The sequence below is a fragment of the Lissotriton helveticus genome, chromosome 1_1, assembly GCF_964261635.1.
Source record: "Lissotriton helveticus chromosome 1_1, aLisHel1.1, whole genome shotgun sequence".
Lineage (NCBI taxonomy): Eukaryota > Metazoa > Chordata > Amphibia > Caudata > Salamandridae > Lissotriton > Lissotriton helveticus.
The window spans coordinates 1854165544-1854190925 of record NC_136057.1 but is presented as its reverse complement, the minus strand read 5'-3'; the positions used below and the strand labels follow the sequence as shown (position 1 = coordinate 1854190925).

Sequence of the window (25382 nt, the reverse complement as noted above, 5' to 3'; positions counted from 1 at the left end):
TCCTCGAGTTCCATGAGGAGAGCAGGAGCAGAGACGCGGGACCAGGCGGCAAGTTACGTTTTATTTTTATTTTAGATCAGCTCGTCATGAGTCACGGTGCTCGTGTGCTCATGACGAGCTGAGCTCGTCATGACCACACCCGTTTGTGTAGAACGTTCGCACAGAAGGGGAATTTCCCCAGCGTGCAAGCGTTCTAACGGTCATGACGAGCTCAGCTCGTCATGAGCACACGAGCACCGTGGCTCATGACGAGCTGAGCTCATCATGAGCGTTCAAGGGGTTAAACAGTAATCACTGCCGTAGCTCCATTAAAAAAAGTTAGTTATTTCCCCAGTATTATTTCATGCTGCATAGACACAGATCCAAATGTATCTCACACGTTTGTGGTAGCTGTCTAAAATCGTTCCAGGTGTTCGAAATCACTAGAAAATCGTAGACAAAGGGCATTGCCAAACCAGAGAATGTCCCACCATTGACCTGCTATCAAATGTGAAAGAGCCTCATTTGCATTTCTATTCTGTGCAGCTTGGATGTGGAAGTAACGCCCAATGGTCGCTGACTTGGAGGAGGGCAGGAGAGAGAACGCTTTGTGCATCACAGACACTTACTTCAGCCCAGTGTGAGCCGAGTGCGGCCTAAAGATGGCGGTGAAGAGCCTCTGCCACAGCTGCAGGTGGTTCATTTCCTCTTCACCCCCTCCGACCCCCTCCAAAAAAACAAGCATTTGCAATGCAATAGGTCTCACATTACTGAGTGTTTGAGCTCCTGGCATTGCATTATTATTAGCAACGTCAATAGCTCAAACTTTTAGTAATGCGAGACCTATTGCATTCCAAATGCTTGTGTTATGTGTTGTCCTGGCAGAGAGGTACTCGTGTTCTATTGAGTTCGCAGTTTCAAATCCTGCTTAGACTGACATTAGCATCGGCACCAGTAAGTTGGGTAATAGCAACAACTGTTGTTTACAAAGCTACAAAACAGCAAATAAAAAAGTGTGGTAGCAAAATCTACACTAATAAGAGTAAGTAATATTATTGTTGCTGTTGTTGTGAATAGCGTAACCATAAGCTAACAGTGTTTACACATCATCACACTTCTGCTTTTTGAAAAACGTAGTCTCTGGCCAGTTATTGTTAATGCTCTGGGGTGAGGGTCCCAGAGACTGAGCACAGATGACAGCCCCTGGCAGAAAGCACCAGGTCACATGCAGACAGAGGAACTGGAGATAGGGTAGCCGGGGGATTAGTTCAGCGGTTCAAATTGTTCTCACGCCTAGACAGCATGTCTGTACTTTCCAGTACCATGCTTGTGCCAGTAAGTTCGGGCTGGACTGTTCCCAGGAGGCACAGGGTCAAGAATGATTTGCATATGGCTGTGTCTGAACTGGGGTGTCGAAGTGAGCTAAAGAACGATGATGGATTCAACCCAGATCTGTGACTGGGGGTGAGTGCCTGAAAAGTTTCAGCCTCCGTCCATTATCTCTTTGCATTTGCTATGCGTGTACTGTAAGCACACTCCTTGATCCGCAGCACTAGGAAGGCTCTGCCGGAGTGTCAGAGTTGGGCTTCCTCACAGCTGTCTGCATATTAGTCTCTCAAGTCTCCGTGCTCCCAGAGGGTAGTATTCCGTGCTTTCATTTACATCTAATTATTAATCAGTTTTTACACATTTGTTCAGCAACCATGGAGCATGTGAAAAATACTCAAATGGACGACCGAAACCGACTCCTTACTGAATAAGTAAACTATTCGTCTCCGAATAATTATAGAAAAGATAGACAGGCAAATGTTTCTACAATAGCTTTCAGAATGCAAGATGCACAAATGATAGCGAAATATGACATTTATATTAAAAATAAAGTTGCACAGGCTCGGTTTGTAGAAGCAGCAACCCAGAATATTGCTTTTTTTATACTTGGCCTCTACGACTGTTGTCGAGCGCCGTCCTGTCCTTGCATTGGAAATGAATGCGGGCATCACCAGGAGCTATCTCCGTGGCGCTATAGATGCATATGTCCATGCGCGTGCAGCGCTTACACACGTTCACAAACATATACAACCACACATGCACAAAACATGGGTGAGCACTCAAAGCAGAAAGGCTTTTAGGGAACTAAAGACATTTCCTGAATGAACTGTGGCCTTGACAAGCCGGGCGGACCTATGGGGTGGATAAGATAAGAGTCCGGTTATCTCCTCTTTCGTTTGAGATCTGTCTGTCTCGGAGCGTAGGTGGAAGTGAAGCAAGATATCAGAGAATAGCATTCAGCTATGGCTGGTGTCTCTTTTTAGGTCGAGGACCGTCGCACTGCGAAGCAGTGGGCGGAGTCCGAAGAATTTATTTTTTTAGGTTAGGGGGGCTTGAACCCGCCCCTCTCCTCCATTGGCTGGCTTCCTAAACGGAGGCCAGCCATTGGAGGAGAGGGGCATCACTCCATTGAAGCCCCGTCTCTTTCTGATTCGGGGGCGTGTTTTTTGCATTCTTTCGCCCTGTGACGTCATCCGTCACTCAGAACGCAAAAAACACGCCCCGATTCCGAAAATTTCTGAGCTTTGAGGCAGCCATTTCTGCCCGAAGCTTGCCATGATGGTGGACGCGACTCCCTAGCACTCTGCTTCTCATCCCAATCGCCTTGCGCCTTGAGCCCCCCACTCTTGCCTCGGAGCGCCGCTCCCTTTGCAGCCCCCACCGCAGGAATCCCCTGCGGAGATCTCAGAGGGGCCTCTGACCGCACCGCTCCATTTGCAGCCCCCGCCACTGGAAAAGACAGGCTGCACTCGCACAGAGGCCTCTGACATCGCCTCTCCCAGCCTGCTCCTCACTGCAGCCCCCACCACTGGAAACGACAGGCTGGGAGCTCACAGAAGCCTCTGACATCGCCTCTCCCCGCCTGCTCCTCACTGCAGCCCCCACCACTGGAAACGCTGCGCAGGCACTTGATGACCCCGCCCACCCCTAGAGCAGAAGGCAGCCTTAGCATATGTCTGGCATCCAATAAATGATTGGGGCCTGCAGGCCTGGCTCAGTCCTCCTTGCTACATTCTTGCTTGTTGTGAGTGTGTTATCTAATCTGGTTGTCACACTAATTCATTTACTGCCCCCTCGCGCTTCCCATATATGCTGGGGGCTGACGTCACGTGAGTAGTGCACGCTCTCTTTGCTTTCGGTGCGTGCCCCGGGGCTGCGGACGGTGTGTGGTGATGTTACTGGTGGACTGGTGGTGCCTGAGCCGGTGACTGGAGAGGAGTGACTGGAGAGGAGCGGAGGTCGGGAGGCGGACTCGTGAGGTGAGTGACACTCGTCGTGTGTCACTGCTGCTGCCGGCCGCTGCCGCCCACCCAGGCTACACCACAGCCAACTTGTGGCAGAGCCCAGGCCCAGCCCCAGGCCCAGCCCTAGCCCTTGAAGAGCAGCACAAGACACGGTGACGGCGTGATGCACTGACTGACTCAGCAAGCAAAGGTAGGCGAGCTGAGGCCGACACCAGCCTCGGCCCCCAGGCCACGCCAGGTCCAGCGGCCCAGCAGCCCCATCCTTATTTATTTTATTTATGCGTTTTTATATACGTCGAAAAGTGGTTCAGAGTGCAGAGTGCAGATTGTGAGTGCAGAGTGCAGATGCAGAGTGCAGAGTGCAGATGCAGAGTGCAGATTCAGAGTGCAGATTCAGAGTGCAGATTCAGAGTGGAGATTCAGAGTGCAGATTGTGTGGGTGGCTCTGTATGTGTGTGTGTGTGGGTGGCTTTGTGTGTGTGGCTCTGTGGGTGTACATGCAATAGGTCATGCATTTGCGAGCGATTAAGCTATTGGCATTGTAAATGACAATGCCATTTATTTAACGATTACACTATTAGCAATGTAAATGACAATGCCATTTATTTATGATTTTAAAAAAAAACACCAAAAAGAAAAATGTCATGAGCAATGCCAATAGCTCTACCTTTAATAATACCGAGACCATTGCATTGTAAATGCTTGTTTATCTCCTCTGGTGACCCAACTTAAACAAGAAAGGCAGCGACTCTGGATGACCAAGAAGAGGGGGATTAAAAAGAAAGAGAGGAAAAGACTGGACTGAATTACACCTACATATTTCACAACTGACCCGAGTGATAGTTAATTTTACACAATAAAGTAGATGCACAGAAAGAGAGAAATCTAAGTTGGATTTACATTCTTTGGTGGATGGCCCCGCCCCCACGGCCTATCAGGAAGCTGCACCTTGGTATGAATGGATGGATGAGAGAGTGTCACAATGGAGTCGAGGACAGCCCCTGGAAGCACGCTTTGCTGTCTGCAACTCGCTTAAGCGAGAACAAGCATTTGCAATGCAATAGGTCTCGCATTTATGCGAGTTTAAACTATTGGCATTGTAAATGACAATGCCTTTTATTGATGTTTTAAAAACGAAAACAAAAATAAAAGGCATTGGTATTTGCAATGTCAATATCTTAAACTCGCGTAAATGCGAGACCTATTGCGTTGCAAATGCTTCTTAGATAAGGGAGTAGGAACGCTCCTTTTCACCCCCGCGACAAACTAATTAAATAAACAAGCACAGCCGCTAAAGTGAACGCGGAACGAGCTGCAAATAAGAAAATAAGCATTGGCATAGTCAATAGGTCTCGCCATTGGGACCTTATAAGTGTTTAGTTATCCAGCACAATATCCTTGGTGCAACAACATCAAGTGTTGCATGGCTAAACATTTATAAGGTAAAAACTATACAATTGCCAGTACTGAGCAAAGATCATGAAAAACTTTTTTTCATCTGCATGTATGAAGAAAACATATCAATGCACTTGGAAATTAATCCATCGATTATTGTTTTTTATTTTGAATCCAGTTAAACCATGTATCAAGAGCACTTTATAAACATGTGTAGAAAGACAATGAATCCAACACCAAAGACAACATCTTATATACAACTAGCTATCCTTCAAAGTGACATCCCCAACCACTCGCAGAACTATCATTCCCACACGTGCATTGATATGTTTTCTTCATACATGCAGATGAAAAAAAGTTTTTCATGATCTTTGCTCAGTACTGGCAATTGAATTGTTTTTACGTCATACGGACTCAGCCTTACTGAGGTGAGTTAAGGCCCATGATCGTTTTCTACTAAACATTTATAAGGTCCCAAAGGCGAGACCTATTGGCTATGTCAATGCTTGTTTTGAGTGAGTGGCTCGTGCAGGTATGCCACTGTGAGGTAGAGATGCTGCAAGTGCTTTTACAGGAGCCCCTGTGACATTGCGCCTCTTCAAAATGTATCTTGGGTCTGGTGTAATACTTCTAGCGCCTATTCTCATCTTCTAGCACCCAATGCATCCTTAAATGTCCCATGTACAGCCGGCGTTGATACTCCTATTACCCCTGCCCTCCAGTGACACTTTACCTGTAACAGGTGGTGGTGGTGGACAAGGTGGTGGTGGACATGGTGGTTGTGGTGGACGTGGTGGTGGTGGATGTGGTGGTGGTAGACGTGGTGGCGGTGGACGTGTGGTGGTGGATGTGGTGGTGAATGTGGTGGTGGTAGACGTGGTGGTGGTGGACGTGGTGGACGTGGTGGTGGATGTGGTGGTGGTGGACATGGTGGATGTGGTGGACATTTTGGTAGTGGTGGTGGTGGACGTCGTGGTGGTGGGTGTGGTGTTGGTGGTGGATGTGGTGGTGGTGGATGTGGTGTTGGTGGCGGATGTGGTGGTGGTGGAGGATGTGGTAGTGGTGGATGTGGTGGTGGACGTGGTGGTGGTGGATATGGTGGTGGTAGATGTGGTGGTGGTGGATGTGGTGGTGGACGTGGTGGCAGTGGATGTGGTGGTGGTGGTGAACGTGGTGGTGGTGGTGGACGTGGTGGTGGTGGTGGACGTGGTGGTGGAGGTGGACATGGTGGACGTGGTGGTGGTGGTGAAAGAATAGGGTTATAGATTTGTTAAAATGGTTCAGTTTCTAAGTGCGGTATTGGCACCCAGACTAACCATCAGAGGCCGCACGCAATTCAATATGGATTGTTATATTGCTGGTATCATTGGGCAATGATTGTATGGCTGCCCGCAAGCCTGTATGTCCGCTGTGAGTGCTTTCGTTTCCTGGCTGTATGTCACGCTGTATATACGAACTGTGTTTACTGGTGCTTTTGTGCCTCTTTCAGGCGGATTGCTCCAATTGGTCAACAACTATGTGACGTTCATAGTAAAGGTACGGGTAATGTGCCAAACTACATCAACAGGGCAGCACAACTATTTTTGTAGCCCGTGCCTACCAAAGTCGAATGTGTCACTCTGTAACGTAACTGGGTCTCATGTAAAGTGCTCCAATGTAAGATAACTGGTACTCATGTAAAGCACATTTTTAAATGTCACCAACGAGTAAACGCACAGCCCACACGCAAAAATAGGTAAATAAAAAGTGCCAACAGTCATTATTAAACCCACCGTGTTCTGCCGCCAGTAAAAGATCCAGTCTCGGGGGGCGGGGAAAAAAGTGGTCAGGGTGGCAACCAGGAGGGATTAAAGTACCTCCGGTGCAATCATTGCACCCTCTTTTGCATAATTCATGACGTCAAACGACGCGCACGAATGAAAACTGCAGGCGGAGCAGAAACGCAACTTCGGAATCTGTATTGATTCCAAGAAGCTCTTGAATGCCGAAAGCAGCGAATGCGCGCTGCTATCACCAGCCGAGACCTAAAAAGACTGCACTTTGATCTGTCCATCAGAGCTAGGGCTTTTACGCAACATACACTAGTCGTTTGTGAAAATGTCCCTTCAAACTTGCCCAGAACACTTCCAGATGTGCCTGACACCAGTGCAAAGTTGTGTGTGCAGTAATAGCACAGAGTACGTGGCCTGTCCACAACCTAGAGAGGAAAGAGCGTGCTGGATTTTACTGTTTAAAATAATAATGAATTTATTCAGTTGACAATAGCCATACCACTTATTTGGTATCATGGTAGAAGAGTGCACTGGCCTTTCTTCTCTGTTCTAATAATACACAAACGATCCTAATTTCAACTTTGCTGGAGTTTGGTTGGACAATATGTGACATAAAGTATTGCAAAAGTCATGACTTTCACCTGAAAGTGGCAAAGGGAAAAACGTTGCATACTTCACAAAGTTTCTGTTTTCCCATAGACATTTAAGAAGGTACTTGCAATAAAAACAGTTTTAATGCAGCCATCAAACCAGCTTGTCAAGACGCGACCTAACTGCTTTGCCAAACGCTTGTTTTACAAGTATCTGCGACCTTCAGCCACACTGAAATATATGATGTGACCAAAAAAGGCCCCTGTTACAGGCACAAACGGTAGTGACGTGTCTACCTTACGCGGGCTAACATTTCTGGAAATCGATTCATTTCAAGGCTTAATGCTACATGCTCGTCGCCTTGAGTAGAGAAAAATGTATGATAGGTCACTCACCATGTTCTCGTGCCGTGGCTGGATTACTTACAATAATTCCAACTGGCCAATTGGGTCTTCATTTTCATATCTCACCTCTTGGCCACTTGTCTTTACTTTTAATAAGGGAAATAAAGAGGAACGTTACGCATGTGACTGATTAATTCTACTGTAAACTTGTTTCCTTCCTCCGTTCACATTTAGCTCCCCACCCCACCCCTGCGCGCAGATAGATTTTAATTGTTTATTACAGACAAGTGCCTCTATTTGTTCATTTGCAGGAATTCAAAGAATTTCTGTACACTAAATTCCTTTCAGTTGGCGAACGTTGAAAAAACCAACAACAAAGGCTAAGAGGCAGGGATGATCAAATGCAGGCAATTCAAAGAGGTCATAACATCCTGACCAGGATCAAAGTCTGGCCATGATAAAATCAGTGACTGTACATGTCTCTTTCTGCGGACTCGAGGAAGGCAGCAGAATGGATGCGTAAAAGCAAGGCCATCTAACTGCTAATGTATGAAAACATCTACATCAGACAGCGTTGAGATTAAACCATGGTTTGTTGCAGGGCGTGAGGGCTGTTTTTTTGTTTTGTTTCATACCACCTTTGTATGCGTTGGAAATGAGCGTGAGTACCAGCGTGTGTGTGGGTGTGAATGCAAATAGGTGTGCGCGCGCCTCCCAGATTGCATCCGCATTAACATTTCAAAAAGCATCCTTTATTTCTGTGACATACTATACTTTTCTGCAAACGGAATTTAGTCAGCAAGCTATTTTGTGCTATGTTGCTTCCGCGCCTAGCTTACTCAAGAGTAGCACAACACTTCTACACGTTTCCATATTTCACCACAACGCATTGAATTCTTTTGATCTCGTGTGGAGATCACCGCTGGTAAAAGAGGAGGTGTCACTGACGCCAATCCTTCTGAGACATATTCAGGGTGCCCTTTTGATGAATCGCAACAAAGATTTCCCTTTACTAGAAATGTAAATGGAAACGGCTTCTTGCGCAACGTATATAAGTAATATCCATTACAATTCCCAACTGATGTATTTTTTTGTATGAGCCAGTTGGGTGTAAATGGCAACAGGCCAAAAGGGAAAAAAATAAAAAATGAATCCTTGTGTTCGGAGGAGCTCGCCCCTGACTTGTGCCTGAATTCTGTACTTCCCACGGAGGATGGCGCTCAACCGGAACACAGCGTGTTATTCAAGCACGCTGAAAAGAATGCTGGGAAGTTGCTATTTCTGTGCGGGCAACCGTAAGCAATAGGCCACACATGCACGCGTGTGGTGAGCTTTCTGAAGCCCCATACAATAAGTCTTGAAGAGCAGCGCATGCTAGGCGAGACCTAAAAATAGTGCTTACCGACTTATGAAGGAGACCGTGTAACGCCACAAGTAAAAGATCCAGTTCTCATGGGAGGTAACAAATAGTGACAGGGCAGTAACCAGGAGGGACTAACAAGCCTCATTATCAATCGGAAGCCAGCATTTACCAAGGACAATGACACCAGCCAATCAATCAAAAATATTGGTGGAGAGAAGGCGAGGCTTCCACAGCATACTCAACTACTTCATGCCTCGCAGAGCGAGCAGTGCATGCGCGCTGCCGCTAGGCTCGACCTAAAAAATAAATGAGGGAAGTCGCAGCTAAATACACTAACCCCTATGCCCAGCCAGCAAGAGAGATGCTGTGGCATAACCTTCAGCGCTGCCGACTTTTGACCTGGGGAAGCCGGTTCGAGTCTAATCATGGTAAAACTGAGCATTACAAAAAAAAATGTCAATAAATGACGATCATTAAAACAAAGGAAATAAGGAATGCCGATAGTCAAACTAAAGCTGGTAACAGCATGGACGAGCGAGACCACCAGGGAGTGCGCACGGAGAAGTCACCTCTGTTTTTCTGCTTGCCTGAGGGGGAGGGGAGGGGCATTTACACCTTGGACTGAATGAGGAGGAGGGCAGAGGCTAAAGTCTACAGGACTAAGGTGAATAATAACGGTAAAGGAAAGTGAGCAGAGTGCTAGGCCTGCTCAACAACAGCTGAGCGGCCGCGCTGTTGGAGGACAGCTAAAAAAATATTCCTTACAAGCATTAAAATTAGATGCAGCTAAAAGCCCATGTTATATGGCCAGTCCTCATGGGAGGTTACAAATGCAGACAAGGCTGCACTAAGGAGGCACTATTAAGCCCATTCACGAATCAGAAGCAACCATTTAGAATGGACAGTAACAGGCGCCGATTGAAAAGATGGGTAAAAAATGGGCGGAGCTTTAAGTCCATACCTGAATACAGCATGTCTCGACGAGACAACGCAAGCGCTGCCTAGGCGAGACCAATAAACCTACCACCTTTGAAGTCGTGGCCAACTTATCATCACATGTCAATATGACTTGACAGTTGTAATCTCCCATTTGCATCACATTTGTAACTGGGTTCATTTTCCCCTTTGGTTAAAAAAATCGTATGCCTGTCATGAGGACCAAGAACAAAGGAATGCACCCTCTTCCCCTTCCGTTATGGTCGTAGAAGAACGCCATATTCAAGGCACATGTTATCTGTTTTAATGGTGTTTGGTCAATCATGTTAAGGGGAGAACGTGGGGCTGGAAAGGAGAGGGTCCAAAGAGGAATAGAAGGGGTAAAAAGGGAACAGGACTAGACGGGGGAAGGAGGAGGGGTTAGGTTTTCAAGTGAGCAAGAAAGACAAAAGAGGCTGAGAGCCAGCCATCAAATGGGTGGGGTGCAGGGAGAGGGAACAAGAGTAAACAAGCGGGATTGTAAAAGGATGGGGTGTGAGAGCTAGAAGGGGCAAAGAAGAGGGCGTTAACAGGGGGTACAGAGGAGCTTGGAAGGGGGCATGGTTACAGAGAGGGCAACAAAGGAAGAGGGGCTCTAAATAGGGTTAACAAATTGTACAGGACTTGAGAATAGGCTGGAAAGGGATGGGACCCAATGGATGGGTCAGACGGAAGGTGTGAGAGAGTGGAAAGGCATGGCTGGGATCCTCCAGAGGGCGCCATTAGAGGAAATAGGGAGCAGGAGGCATGTCCACAGGAGGATGGGGATTAGTAAACCGGTAGTGTTAACATGCGTAATTAGTGGAGCGTTGGTGAGTGAATTCTGGGGCGGACAGCTGGGAAAATGAGGTGGGGCTATGTAATGTATTGGTGGTAATTTTAGGTGGCAACTGAGTTAATAATGATCTTACTTGCACCGGATAACATCTTTTTATTGGCGACGAGTAGGAGCCACTGGAAAGGAAATGTAGATGGGTTTGCCAGTTGAGCAAGAGTTAGGGAGGGGGATTGGGTTTGAGATCTTCATTTAAAACAAGACAGAAATGAACAGAACAAGAGAGCCATTCAGGGGACTGGTGTAGAAAAGTGGGTACCGTCCTACAGAGGGAGAAAGAGTGGGTGAGGCTTTAGTTGAGAACAGAGGTATGTGCCGATGAACTGAGGGAAACTGGATGAGAGTAAGACATCGGCACTGAGAGACATGGGGTGCGCAAAGAGGAAGAGAGTTCTGTAGATTGGGAAAAAAGGAATATGCTGGCAAGTTTATTTGGATTTTTCCTTGGATTCCCAGAGTTTTGTACTGATGAATGAAGGTTGTAAGTGGAAAGTAGAATACTCACCTTTAAGAGGCACCTATCGAGGAACGTTATTCTGCCATTGTTGAAGTTGGATTAAAAAAAACACGTTGCAGGAGAGCGAGTCCTGCCTGCAACAGCAGGCAGAACAAAGGCATTTAAGAAAATAGTGCTCGGAGGCCAGTAATTAAAACCTACCGAGGATCAACACATATAACAGGGAGTGTCCTCATGGGTGATTACAAGAAGAGAAAAGGCAGTACAAAGGAGGGACTACTAAGTTTATAGACCAATGAAAAGCCACCATTTACAAAGGACAGTGGCAGTAGCCAATTAAAAAGAAGGGCGGAAAGTGGGCAGAGCTTCATGCCCATATCCTGAATACAGTGGTACAAAAGGGGGTGGTGATGGACTGTCTTCAGCCCGGCTTGCTTGAATCCAGTGGCAAAGTGAGCAAGGGATTCACGTCTGAGCATACCCTGCCAACTTATGGCAAACAAAGTGGTACAAAAGGGGGTGGTGATGGATGGAGCATCTGAACAAATCAAACACTCCCACCCATTCAACAGATCTGGGTTTAATCCATCACTGTTCTTTAGCCCACTCTGCCACCCCAGTTCAGACATGGCCATATGCAAATCAGTCTGACCCTGTGCCTCAGGGAACAGTCCAGCCCGAACTGCCAAGCCATGCCTTCCCTGGACCGGAAACAAGCTTCCGAGGACCGGTTTATGACATTTCAGCCGTCTTCAGCCTGGTTTGCTTGAATCCAGTGGCAAAGTGAGCAAGGGACTCACGTCTGAGCATACCCTGCCAACTTATGGCGAACAAAGTGGTACAAAAGGGGGTGGTGATGGACAGAGCATCTGAACCAATCAAACACTCACACCAAGTCAACAGATCTGGGTTTAAACCATCACCGTTCTTTAGCCCACTCTGCCACCCCAGTTCAGACATGGCCATATGCAAATCAGTCTGACCCTGTGCCTCATGGGAACAGTCCAGCCCGAACTGCCAAGCCATGCCTTCCCTGGACCGGAAACAAGCTTCTGAGGACCGGTTTCTGGCATTTTAGCCGTCTTCAGCCCGGCTTGCTTGAATTCAGTGGCAAAGTGAGCAAGGGACTCACGTCTGAGCATACCCTGCCAACTTATGGCGAACAAAGTGGTACAAAAGGGGGTGGTGATGGACGGAGCATCTGAACCAATCAAACACTCACACCCAGTCAACAGATCTGGGTTTAATCCATCACCGTTCTTTAGCCCACTCTGCCAACCCAGTTCAGACATGGCCATATGCTAATCAGTCTGACCCTGTGCCTCATAGGAACATTCCAGCCCGAACTGCCAAGCCATGCCTTCCCTGTACCGGAAACAAGCTTCCGAGGACCGGTTTCTGGCATTTCAGCCGTCTTCAGCCCGGCTTGCTTGAATCCATGGCCCCACTGCGGGAAGGAGCACCATCTCACAAAGGTCAGGAAAGGCTGTCGAGCTGAACTGTGTCGTGATCAAGTCAGTGCAGTGAGCCCAGGAGTGAAAGTGACTCGCCATAAATACCTCGAATCCGACCAAGGAGAATTGTAAGCTTTTAATCATTGCCAGATGAAACGGAATACACTTAGGGATAATTTATGCCCAAACTGGGATGGCATATCCCATCATGCAATATTGAAGCACTTATACAAGGTGATGGCCACTGAGGGTGACAAAACAAAAGCCTGGACATAAAAGAGAGCAATTTCTGTGGTCATTTGGTGTGAGCAGGCCTATGAGGAAGAGGCGTTCTAGCCTCAAAACACATCAGGCCAGGAATAAATAATCGAGATGCCATGGGGAGTCTAGTCGCATGCTGCTGTGTGCCCTTCCAAAAGCTCACAGGCATTTGTTCGATAATATATATATATATTTATTTGCAAACCTCCTGGTAAATGTAGAAACCGAGGCACTTTCTATAGTGATTTGCACAGAATGACACAATTAGATCACACCATTGGAACTTTAATTCACATCACAACCTACCACACTACATGCTATGTTAGAACGGGCTTCTCCAATGAGTAGCTCGTGTGCTACTGGTAGTGTTCCAGCTATCTGTAAGGAGCTCCCCTGTGTGCAACCCAGACTACTAAATTAGAAGCTTTTAATTGGTTGAATGAATATATGTATACCGAAATTGAAAAGTTTGTATTTTCATCTAAAATGTGTTTTTTTTAGTCCTCTATGCTGAGACTTTGGAGAAAAATTATTGGATTTACAACATTTATTTTAAAGCTGATATTCGAGTGACAAATACTGCATCTGATATTGTTTACAGCTATGGTTTTTATCTACTACGTATGTAAAGGCATTCCAAACCACCAAATCCTTTTTAGGTCTAGCCTAAGCAGCACATGCGCTCGCTCTCCGAGATATGCTGTATCCAGGATATAGACTTCAAAAAACGCCCATCTATTTCATTGGTTACTATAACTGTCCTTTATAAATGCTGGCTTTTCTTTAATAAATACACTTAGTAGTCCCCCTTTTTGGATTTTTTTATCCTCCCATGAGGACTGCTCCTATTACATGTGTTCTTACTCTTCATGTTACTTATACTTTGAGAGCACTCTTTTTTGTTTGGTTGGCCTGCCTCTGCTAGTTAAAATGGTCTGTTTACTTGTGCATGGAATTTCGGTCCGCTTGCCATCTCTTAATCTCCCCATGCCTGCCCCTCACCCCTCCCACATCACTGCTCACACCACCCCTCCGAGGCCACTGCTTGTTTTTTCGATGGTTTAATTACACTTCATTTGCACTGCAGTTGCCTCATTTAATCTCCCTTTGCCGACTAGAGGTCAGGAAAACGTGGTAGTGAGTGCAATGACGTGGATGCATTCCATTAAAAGAATATAGGTAATAAAAACAACTCACAAAAACTATCCTTTGTAGTTCCTTGCATCAGCTACAACACCTTTGCTGCCACTGCTATATTGGTAAAATAGGGTGCAATACCTTATGTGGCCAAAAGAGGACCCAAGGAACACCTAGTGACAACCTGTGGTACTGCTCCCTTTCCCTGCTTCCTGCACATTAGAACCGTAATGTGTAATATACAGCTTGAAGAAACATACACAACGTGTTGGTACTTGATATAGACACATGTAATACATTGCACCATTAGATTTTGTAATATCGGATTTATGTCCCAACTTGGCAAGTGGATTTTATATACCCAGGGGCGCTTCGAGGCTATGTTGTGTAATACAGAGCCTGCCAAACAAATTACAGTATATTGGAGCCAGCTAGAACCATGTAGCAGACAGTGGTGTAATAGCACACTTTTTTTTAATGAATTAGTAGCATGATACTCCTTTATAAAAGGGTGTTCTGTGCTTTGATGCTACTTTATAATTTAGTAAATTGTTTTAGTGACCTTTATTATGCACTTTTAATGCAGTGGATGGGATAGCCGGCACGTTTGTTAGTAACTAGCATGCCTGCCAAATTCTAAATCAGGTCCTCTAGTTCTGTATTATGTGCTACATCAAGTTTATGTGTTTGTATCATGTATAAGGGTGCAGGAATTCTGTCCTAAAAGGACTGGTAAGAGGCCTATGATAGATGGTTCTCAACCTGGGGCCAGAGACGTGGCTTTGTGAATTCTGCTCCAAGTGTGGAGCCAGGAGTCATCATTTTAAGCATTTTCCATGTATTGAGTGGCACTGGCTTACTGACGCCATGTGTGATTTTAGGCAAGTTGCTCCAATCTCTGATCAACACCAGGTTCATTCCTTCTTACAGCGATAAGTATGTGTGCTGTTTCATGATTCAAGTTTTTGAAAGCTCCACAAAGAGTGTGACAGGAGTCGAGATAGAATTTCAATCCGTTCCCATGACAAAGTGGAGTAATTGATTTTTCTTGGCCCATTTCTGAATTTTGTTGGCTCAGTCGCAGAATATGTATACCACACGGAACCTTAAAACGTACAACATCATGAGATCATTATGGACAGATGGCTTACATATCACTGAATATGCAAAGAACCGCAAAATAATAAAATATGCCTCAGAATGCAATGTCTCCCATGCAGACAAAAACACAGATAGGTCAACAAAATACAGCAATTACAAAAGCGGGAAATATTTTTCTCGAATCACTATTTTAATTTGAGCCAACAAAAGCATCATATGGTGTAGCAGATCCTGAACTGGTGTATAGAACCATTAGACAATAAAGGAATGGTATGGACAACCTTGGAATGTAATATATGAGCAAGAAAAGCTCAGGATGGAATATACAAATCAAGAGCAGAATGGCATATTCAAGCAGGGTAAGCTTGGAATGCTGTATACAGGCATGAGAAGTGTAAGAATACAAGAACTGAAGGATTGCTTGCAAACACAAACCTCAAAGATCACCCTACCAGACCAGACTCCAGGATGTAGTCAACAACCTATCAGGTTTCCTTTTCCCTCTTGGCTTTAAAGAAAATGTCATGAACTATTACAGAGATTTAGCCCTGACTACAAACCCTTAAACTCTGATTAGATATAAATGCCACAGTTTCAAATTGGGCGAATTTAAAACAAACTTACCCTTTTGCGCAAACAACATGCCCTCCTGGACAGACACTGAGGCTTCCTTCTTCTTGGTCTCAAGAAACATTAAAGTCACTTAAGAGAAAATACCTGGAATGACTGGGTATCAAGCCTAGTAATGTGACCATGAAGCAAGCAGGGTCTAGTGCATGGGTACACACAAACTTTCTCTTGGGGGCCAAATTTACAGTGTGGTTTGTGTCCGAGGGCCACACCGGTGGGGGCAGGGTCAGTGGGTAGGGGGCGGGGTTAGAGCATCAAAAAAACTGTGACCATGAGGTTGAACACAGGTCCCTGCAGCCACTGAGCTACCAGACCCGGCATACACACATCTCTCTCTCTCTTTCTCGCTCTCTCTCTCTCTGTCTCCCTCCCTCTCTCTCTCTCTCTATCTCCCTGTCTCCCTGTCTCCCTCTGTCTCACTCCCTCTCTCTCCCTGTCTCCCTCTGTCTCACTTACTCTGACTGTCTCACTCCCTCTCTGTCTCTGTCTCCCTCTTTCTCTCTCACCCTCTCTCTCCTTCCCTCTCCCTCACTCTGTCTTCCTCTCTCTCCCTCACTCAGTCTCCCTCCCTCTGTCTCCCACCTCCCTCTGTCACCCACCTCCCTCTGTCACCCCTCCCTCTGTCTGTCTCCCTCTGTCTGTCACCTTCTGTCACCCTCTGTCTCCCACCCTCTGTCTCCCTTCTTCTGTCGCCCTCCTCCCTTTGTCGCCCCCTCCCTCTGTCGCCCCCCTCCCTCTGTCTGTCTCCCTCCCTCTGTCTATCTCCTTCTGTCACCGTCTGTCACCCTCCCTCTGTCACCCTTCCTCTGTCTCCTCCCTCTGTCTGTCTCCTCCCTCTGTCTGTCTTCTCCCTCTGTGTCTCCATCCTCCCTCTGTCTGTCTTCCTCTCCATCTCCATCACTGTCTCCCTCTCCCTCTGTCTCCCTCCCTCCCTCTGTCTCCATCTCCCTCCCTCCCTCTTTCTCCCTCTGTCTCCCTCTGTCTGTCTCCCTTCCTCAGCCCCCTCTGTCTCCATCTCCCTCTGTTCCCTCCCTCTGTCTCCATCTGTCTGTCTGCCTCCCTCTGTCTCCCTTTGTCACCCTCTCCCTCCCTCTGTCTCCCTCCTCCCTCTGTCTCCCTTCTCCCTCTGTCTCCCTTCTCCCTCTGTCTGCCTCTCTCCCTCTGTCTGTCTCTCTCCCTCTGTCTCCCTCCCTCCCTCTATCTGTCTCCCTCCCTCTATCACCCTCTGTCTTCCTCCCTCTATCACCCTCTGTCTTCCTCCCTCTGTCTCCCTCCCTCTCCCTTTCTCTGTCTCCCTCTCCCTCCCTCCTTTTCCCTCCCTCTCTCTCCCTCTGTCTGCCTCTCTGTCCCTCACTTTCCCTCTGTCTGCCTTTGTCTCCCTCCCTTTCCCTCCCTTCCTCTCCCTCTGTCTCTCTCCCTTTCCCTCCCTCCCTCTCCCTCTGTCTCCCTCCCTTTTGCTCTGTCTGCCTCTGTCTCCCTCCCTTTCCCTCCCTTCCTCTGTCTCCCTCCCTCTACCTCCCTCTCATCTCACCCTGCCTGTGTGTGCCCGGGATGAGACAGCTTCCTGGGCACACACACACACAGCCGCACCCGAGCACTTCACAGGTCTTTAAAAGACCATTTGTATGGTAATGATGCTTTTGTATTTCACCTCTTCTTAGCGCCCTGCAGCTCCACTCTGGCTATCACTGGAATGCCGGGCCCCCACAGAGCAGCAGAGTCTGTCAGAGTCGCATGCAGTGTTTGCAGACAGTCTTTAAATGTTTTTTTTTTAAAACACGGGTACGAGGTCTGCAAGGTCCGCGGGCCCCGTGGTCTAGTGGGACACAGAAGTGGGGGCTGGGGTCGCTTGCTTCCGATGTTCTGGGGTCCATCCTATTATGGCTCTGACATACCAGGCCAAAAACACCTGAATCAACACTTGACTCAGTGGCAGTGATGGTGAGCAGTCACAGGCTTCTAAGGAAGGTTAGGGTTGGGGTAAAACAAGCTATCTCAACAGACACCCAACAGCATAATTATCCAGTCCAGTGCTGGTCTCTGTAAAAGAGAAGTGCTTAATACTCTATAAAACTCAAAATTACACACTACAAAAGTTCAAGTACTCAGAGTCTTTGATGCAGGGACAGTATCCTCTGGTGAGGATGACCCCTCTGCTTCCTCTACGACTCTTTTAGTGTTAGGGTATGCTCATGTAGATCTCCTCCTTTTAGGAAGCATTGAGCACTCAGTCTTTCTAGCTCATGATATGAGCAAGTTGTAGGCCTCAAACTGTCTTACCACAATTCAAGCCTAGTCCCACTACAGAGAGGAAGATACACCATCGACAGGTCCTTCAGCCCATTGCTTCGATGCTGGGAGCAAATGCGGTTCAGCATGGCATCGTCTAGAGGCAGCAGCAGGATCGTAGCTTTCCTTGGTCAATGAACCTCGCGCACCCCATAGCGTGGAAAAGGCCTCCTCCACAAGGACGACTTGGTGAGCGGACAGGTCAGCTTGTCAGTCTTACCAAGGACGAGGCTGCAATGTGATACTCATTTAGCCCGAATGAAGACAGTGAGTGAGCTGCTTCAAAGTTCAGTGATGTGGTCCTATCAGGTGCAGTTCCAGTCAGCACCATGGCCAGATCCACATTTGGGCAAACAGCGGTCACGTGCCTCAAGGCAGCAGCTGCTCTTACAGTGGCAGCAGCCGCTCTGGAACATGTTGGGCAAGTGCCTTGGGCTAGTGATTAAAAAGTCATTTTGGGCTCACTCATGTAGCACCAAGGCTTTGGCAATAATCTCTAGCCGTGCAGACTGCATGGGCATACTTGGGGCAAGTGACGCGCGATGGGCGAATCCATTTGGGAACACTTGGGCAAGTGCCACAGACTCTGACAGCTGGTCTGATAAAGTGATCTGCTTGGACACTCCACTCTTTAGTTTATATTCCAGACATCATAACTCAAAAGTCCCATATTTGAGGACATTCTTTTTTTTTCACAAATCCTTTCAGCATATATTGTTTCACTGTTGCGCAGTTTAGTCATGTTGGTTGCCCAATCTTCGAATGTGGAGGGTTGAGTATGTTTCCGGTGTTCTCTTACGACTAATCTCAATACCATGGCTATGAAAACTTGATGTGTCTTTACATGAGACTGAAAGAGTTGCTCAGCTGTAACCAAACTGTGATAATGCCAAATTATAATTTAAGTTAGTGTGAGTTGCCACAATTCATGTAGGGATGCACAATGCAAAAACATATGCAACAGTCTCTATGGGACAGGGAGAAACACCTGGGACAACCAGATTGGCTTTTAGCCCCAATTTTGTGTAAGCGTAGTAACCATTTACTATAGGAGTACATGCGTAGAAAATTAGCCACGCTAAGTAATATGTAATTAAGAAATTTATTTTTTCTCACTTAAAATAATGTTTGCTTCTTTTCCCCATTTATTTGTAATAAATTAATAGGCATTATCTTGCCTGGCAGACCTTAAATCCTCTACCAAAAATACATTCTTATTCTCTGGGGAAATTAAGTTATAAAGAATGTCCACTGAATCCTCTACACTGAATAGTATTATTTTATCTACAGCACTTATCAGCTGTGAGCAAGTAATGTAGAGCCAGACACTTCCTCCAGTTCAATAGCAGTCCTCTGGGTATTCTGTGGAGCACTTGCTTGGGCAAAAAAAACTTGGGCCTGGAAAAACAAATAGGTCAGCAGCTCCCACTCTCATACATGTGCAGCAGACAGGGAATGTGTATTCGCTGTCTCTACTTTCAGAATCTGTTTGGGTTAGTTTCCTTTCACGTGTCCTCAGGCTGCCCTCCAAACTCAGCCTTTGTCTAGAGTGATGCTCCTTACAGCAGGGTTGTCTCCAAGTTGGAGCACCCACAACAGAGGCACAAAGAGGTGCAAGTTTTCTGCTTCTATCAACAGCCACACTGACAGTGATCAGGAACAGAGACAAAAGGCTGACCTCTTCTAAAGGACCGTTCACACTCTGGAACACAAAAACAATCCTGCCGAAAACGCAGAAAAGGATGCCTGTATTGGCACTAGGGACCAAATTATGCACTGGTGCTGGCTGAAAGAACAGGAATGGACCGTATCTCCTAGATACAGTGCATTCCTGCCCTTTTCACTTTGGCGTAGGGCAGTACAGCAAAAAGACTTGTGGTGCTGCCCTACACCAAATCTTTGTAAATGAGGCTCTTAGTGCAAAAAGTGTGAGAGAACCCTTCAAGAAGAAGCTCATTGACTTTCGAACCAAGGATTTCGTCCAAAACTTTTAAGGTTCACCAGCCGCTACAGATGGCTGCTACCTTGGCTTGAATAACTTAACATTGCTGCTTTCAAAATGTTCATTACGTGAGACAGGCAGGTTATCTCCACCCGAGTAAACAGGCAACAGTGCCCTTGCTCTTCGTTCTTTCTAACAGCTCCTTTGGGTGCATTGTGTACAAGGAACTGTCTGTCCTGAAGAAACTCTACTTCAATATATTGCAGTGTAAAATTTTCAACTCCCAGCATCTGCCGCTTCTTTGTATAAAAAGAGACAAGTAAGAGCTGAATCGCTGCAGTGTCTGGCCTACAGTACCGCTTGACAATTCCCCTAGGAAGGGTCAAAGGAGTAAATGTTCACCGTAAGTCCCAAATCCCCAATAACCTCTCAGTTACTGGTTGTGGTAGTCAAAGTCTTTGCAGAGCCTAGCAGACTTCAGTACAGGAACCACAGAAGTGAACCTGGGTCAAGACTTTTGACTACTAACCGCTTCAGCCACCTTTAGCCTTCACAAACTGACATTTTGTACAGTCAAGATTGGATGAGAAGAAAGTTGCTGTTGTCCCAGTTGTGCTCACATCCATGGACCTGGGGCTATGCATAATACAAGCGCTCTGGACAACCTGTCTGCCTAAGGGTCAGTCTAAGCACCATCAGTCGAAGCCATTGGAGAGGCCAACAGTTCTTGTGAAAGGTCAGGTATATCTGGGACATACTAAGGCTTGGGCAATCATTTAGGATTTTGCGATAAATCATGTGCCTTGTGGTACAATTGGTTTTGTCATGGATTTGTTATGAACTTAGGCTAAAGACCGAACATTTAAAAGACTAACACTTGGTCCCCAAGAAAACTGAAGCGCTTTGGTGTACTTTATGCCACCAAGATGTTAATTTTGTTCCTGATCCTATCCATCAATTCATCATTTATTCTGAAGATTGCTTGCCATGTGAGCCCTTTTCTTTGTGAATGTGCTGTCCAATCTTCCTCCCTCTCTCAACAACGACTGATCACTTTTTGCTGTTGAACATCATCATGCCTATGTTGTATTTCTCTCATCACTGGCAACGTTTGACATTTAACAAGAAGCAACGATCTGGATAAAAAATACGCAGGGTCGTAGTAAGGGTGAGGACATTTGGGCATTTAATTTCCAATCTGAAAGGAAAATACAGCCTTAATAGGGGTTCAGTGGGCCATCACAGTCCTGGGTCCCAGTGCCAACACACCTAATGTGGGATTCATGACAACACCCCTGAAAATATGGTATACGTCGAAATACATACATAAATTACATTGGCTCCTGGTGGAAAAAAGAATTAAATTCAAATCTCTGCATCGCCTACGGAATTTTTCATGCTCAGGCCTCTTCCATTCTAACCAATCTTCTCAGTCCCTACATACCGGAACATGTCCTCCGCTCATCACACCAACTACTGGTGTGCACCCCCCGTGTCAGAAGAGCCCGGGCGGGCGCTCTTTCGGGTTCTGGCTCCGTCTCTTTGAAATGCTCTCCCGAGCACCATCAGGAACCTACAAGACTATAGGGTGTTCAGGAAGGCAGTCAAGGCGTGGCTCTTCCCTTGATTGCTCCCTTTGTCTTTGTCCCGCCTTTCTGTCTTTTCTGCGGATCCAGCGCTGGGATGCCCCGTCGCTGGCAGCCATTCGCTCTACCAATCCGATAACATAACATTCGCATACCCCGTCCCCCCCCCATGCAACCACAACAGGCTGAAATTCAAGTACTGAAAGGACAAAATGTACGAAAATTGTTCAATTATTGGGTCAGAAACCAGGAGCTTCGCCCGCCACATCAGAACATTTACAATTCAATCTCCATTTTTACTTATTTCTTTACAATTTTCAGCTCAGGTTCACTCACCTGAGTTTGACTGCCTGTGATCATCTCCCAAGATCCATACTGGCTTTTCTCCTGGCGGAAGAACTGCAGAGCTTCGGAGAAGGCCTGGGCGTCGATCGACGCCTGCTTGAGAAAGTCTGAGAAAAAAAAGAAACACCTCTTAATAAAAAGGAGGAAAAGTTTCATCCAGCCAGCTGCAACAGGGGTTGTGCCAGAAGACATGAAACTAAAACCGCTGCAGTGGTGACCAGGTGTGATCTAGTGGCTCAGCGGTTGACAGTGAATCCAGGGAACCAAGATTCCAGTTTCAGCAGCCACATCTGAATTACCATGCTAGCTACCTGTGTGTCATGGAATTACTTTCCAAAATTGGGAGCAATGAAACTCACGTTTTAATCCCTACAAAGAAATTGATATTTGCATATTTAAGTAGAACAGCTGGATTGTAAAACATGTATCTTTATCTCTGTGAATTTGAGATTATTACAGCTGTTACAGTGTTTCCTCATCTACATACGAATCAAAATATTCGAATAGCACAGATGGCAACAATTAAAGAGACTTTTTCAAGATGTTAGTAGCTTTAGCAGAGACCAGGGTAGGTGGGAAAATGAAGTGTTAAAATGCTTTAGCCAAAGCTTCTCAACCTATGGCCAGGGCCACTGGAATTATGCGGTATGGGAAGGCCAAATTATGAGCAATAATTGACAAATTATACGACAATAAAAGGCAAATTACGAGGTGTAGTACAGCACATTTTGTGATAGAATTACTTCATTATTTTGTACACATGCTTACACTGACTGCAAAGATTTCACCTTATTAGTAGCAGTTTAGCACTCAAATACAGCCATAAGCATTGAAAGATGACCAATGTACCTTTGCAAAGGGCCTTCAATGGGTTAGTAAATATAGTCACTGGGTTAGAGCATGTTGCTACATATCAATTTTTGATCCATTACAGCCAGAAAATATGTTTTTGTTTAAATGTACAGATTATGCAGCAGATGATTGATTAGGTGGTAAATGCGGGATTAGGTGGTAAATGCGGGAAAACCCATAATTGTGTGGAAAATACAGCAGCCGCAGAACCGCATCATTCCAGTAGCCCTGCGTATGGCCATTCCTTTTGGTAGCACTTTGTTCCATCGTTTTTGGATCACCTGAGTCGTTACAGAAAGGGACTACATTTTTACAAGTTGAGGCTAACAGAGAGAGCAAGCTGTCTGGTTGTGAAAGACCTTTTATATACATAAATAAATAAATATTGTGAGCTTACAGTTCTCGTAATGTTTACCATTGATTGGCTTATTGTTACTCGCATTTTCTTGCTTTTTATTTGATGGCTTGCCTTCCTCTTCTTGATTTTTCCCCTTTCTTGGAGCATAGCCTCCTAATGATACTTTCAATTAGCTGACTAGCATCCTTACACTGCTCACAAGGAACGACTTTTTTCTTTTTCATTCAGCACTCCATGAGAGTGCATGGGTTTTCTAGCACTCTCCCTCATGTGCAGAGTATGTTATATATAAAATAAACCATGCCAATTATTTGGACTGAAAACATTAAATTTATTTGAACTACAGTTTTGAGATACCATAAAATATGTTTGCTTTTCCTCCGATTTTCAACCCTTTTTATTTGACTTTTTTTTTAGAAAACACACTTTACAGGCAAACATTAGGAAAGTCAACAGCTTGTCACGTGCATTATAAAGATGGGAGCAACTGGTTTTGCCAATGCTTGTTTTATGTAGGTATTTTCAAGAGTGCCCTTTATGTCTCCTTATGGATACTGTATATCGCTGCGTTGAAGTGGGTCCCAGAAAAGGATAATGAGTTAAGAAGGTTCATTAAAAAGAAATCACATATGTGGTAGTCTGCAGACCAAAGCATGAAAGCATCTCTGTGATGGCGCTGATTCATAATGTTGCAAATTGTGACCTACATCATTATTATTCATGAGGTACGTCAATTTGTGACCTATTAGGAAAACCTATTTAGATATAAAAGGTTTTGCACATTAAGAATACTGATTTCCTAATTGTGATTCGGAGGTAACCGCCATTAGGAAAACGATATCCCTAATGCTGGTAAAACTGGCGCTGAATGTGGCTTCTTTTGATGAAAAGGATGTCTTGGTAGAAGTGACATCTTCAAATAAAACGATGGCTTGCTAAACGTTACTCCTATTATCAAAAGTGTCATTGACTAGAAGGGGATTCTCCTTAGGAAAGGAATGGCTCACTAGATGTGGTCTTGTGGCCTCTTCATAGAAAAGAGAGGTCTCATTAGGGGTGACTTCCATTACAAAATGATGGCTTTCTAGAAAAGAAGTGGCTTCTTTATACAAAAGAAAGGACTCACTAGAAGTGACCTCTTCTTCGTATAGGAATGATTCACTAGAAGTGACCTTGTGGAATCTTCATGGAAAAGGGATGTTTCACTTGAGATGATGGACTTTTACTTAAAAAACAATAACTTGTTAGCAGAGATTTCTTGGTAAAGGTATTATTCACCAGAAGTGGCTACTTTATACAAAAGGAATGACTCACTAGGAGTTGTCTCTTCCAAGTAAACGGAAGACAGAGTAAAAGTGTCCTCTTTCTAGTAAAAGGAGGATTCACCAGAAGAAGCCTCTTATTCGTAAAGGGAAGACACAGCAGAAGTGGACTATTTTTATTATAGGATGATTCACATGTAATGGCTTCTTCTTAGAAAGAGAATGGCTTACTAAAAGCGGCCTCTTACTAGTAAAGTGATGACCTACTAGAAGTGGCATATTCATAGCAAAGGAAAGCCTTTCTGGAAGTGGACTCTCCTTATTAAAGAAAAGACTCACTGGAAGACCCACTGGAAGTAGACTTCATATAGTAAAGGGATGACTCACTACAAGTGGCATCTTTTTTCTAAAGGTATGTCTCCCTAGAAATGGTTTCCTTATAGGAATCTAAGGCTCGTTAGAAGTGGCCTTTTCTTAGACTGAGGAGGTCATGAGAGAAATGTTTGCTATTGAAAGGACTTTCACAGAAGTCAAGCCGTAGCCATGGTGTTAATAGTATGGTCAACACCTCCACCCCAAAATCAAATGTGCATCACATAGAATTCTGGGAAGCTGTTTGATTTTGCATCTTACACACTTTGTTCAGATGGTTGAAAGATCAGAAGGCTGCCTTGAATTTTTATCTTATTCTTAAAGAATTAACACTTGGAGAAATAGGGGTTACAGCAAAATAAATTCAGTTTTAATCTTTTTCCAGATTTCTTCATCGGACACAGGCCCATCTTCGGAGAAACAGAAGGCTCTACAGTGGTGAGCCTTACAGTATGTTTATCTGCTTTGTGGCACACATCGGCAACCGCCACTGTCCCGCCAATGTACCTTCACAACCAGCTTCCATCCGCGGCCCATTCCATCACTGTCCATTTTGTGTTTGTTTTTACTTCTAAATCCGAGGTAATCCTCTCAAAATCTCTGCATATATCTCACCTTAAATGTGCCACTTCAGAATTAAAAATAGTCTATTTTGTACTTTTAGTGGTTCTCATTCTCAACATTTTCCTACACAGGCAGATTATTGTCTCAAAAACTCAGACTGGAGCATCTATATGGATTAAAGTTTACCTTCTGCTGTCGAAACAATATAAATCCCATTTCAAGTAC

General features: G+C 45.5%; 1 protein-coding gene across 2 annotated transcripts in view; it reads right to left on the bottom strand.

The window, feature by feature from the left end:
- Positions 1–25382, bottom strand: part of NIBAN1 (niban apoptosis regulator 1) — a 457319-nt gene that overhangs the window by 79324 nt on the left and 352613 nt on the right. For both annotated transcript variants that reach the window (XM_078641438.1, XM_078641441.1), the window contains one exon: positions 21741–21856. In XM_078641438.1, the coding sequence (XP_078497564.1) occupies positions 21741–21856 (116 nt within the window). The remainder of the gene's footprint in view (positions 1–21740; positions 21857–25382) is intronic.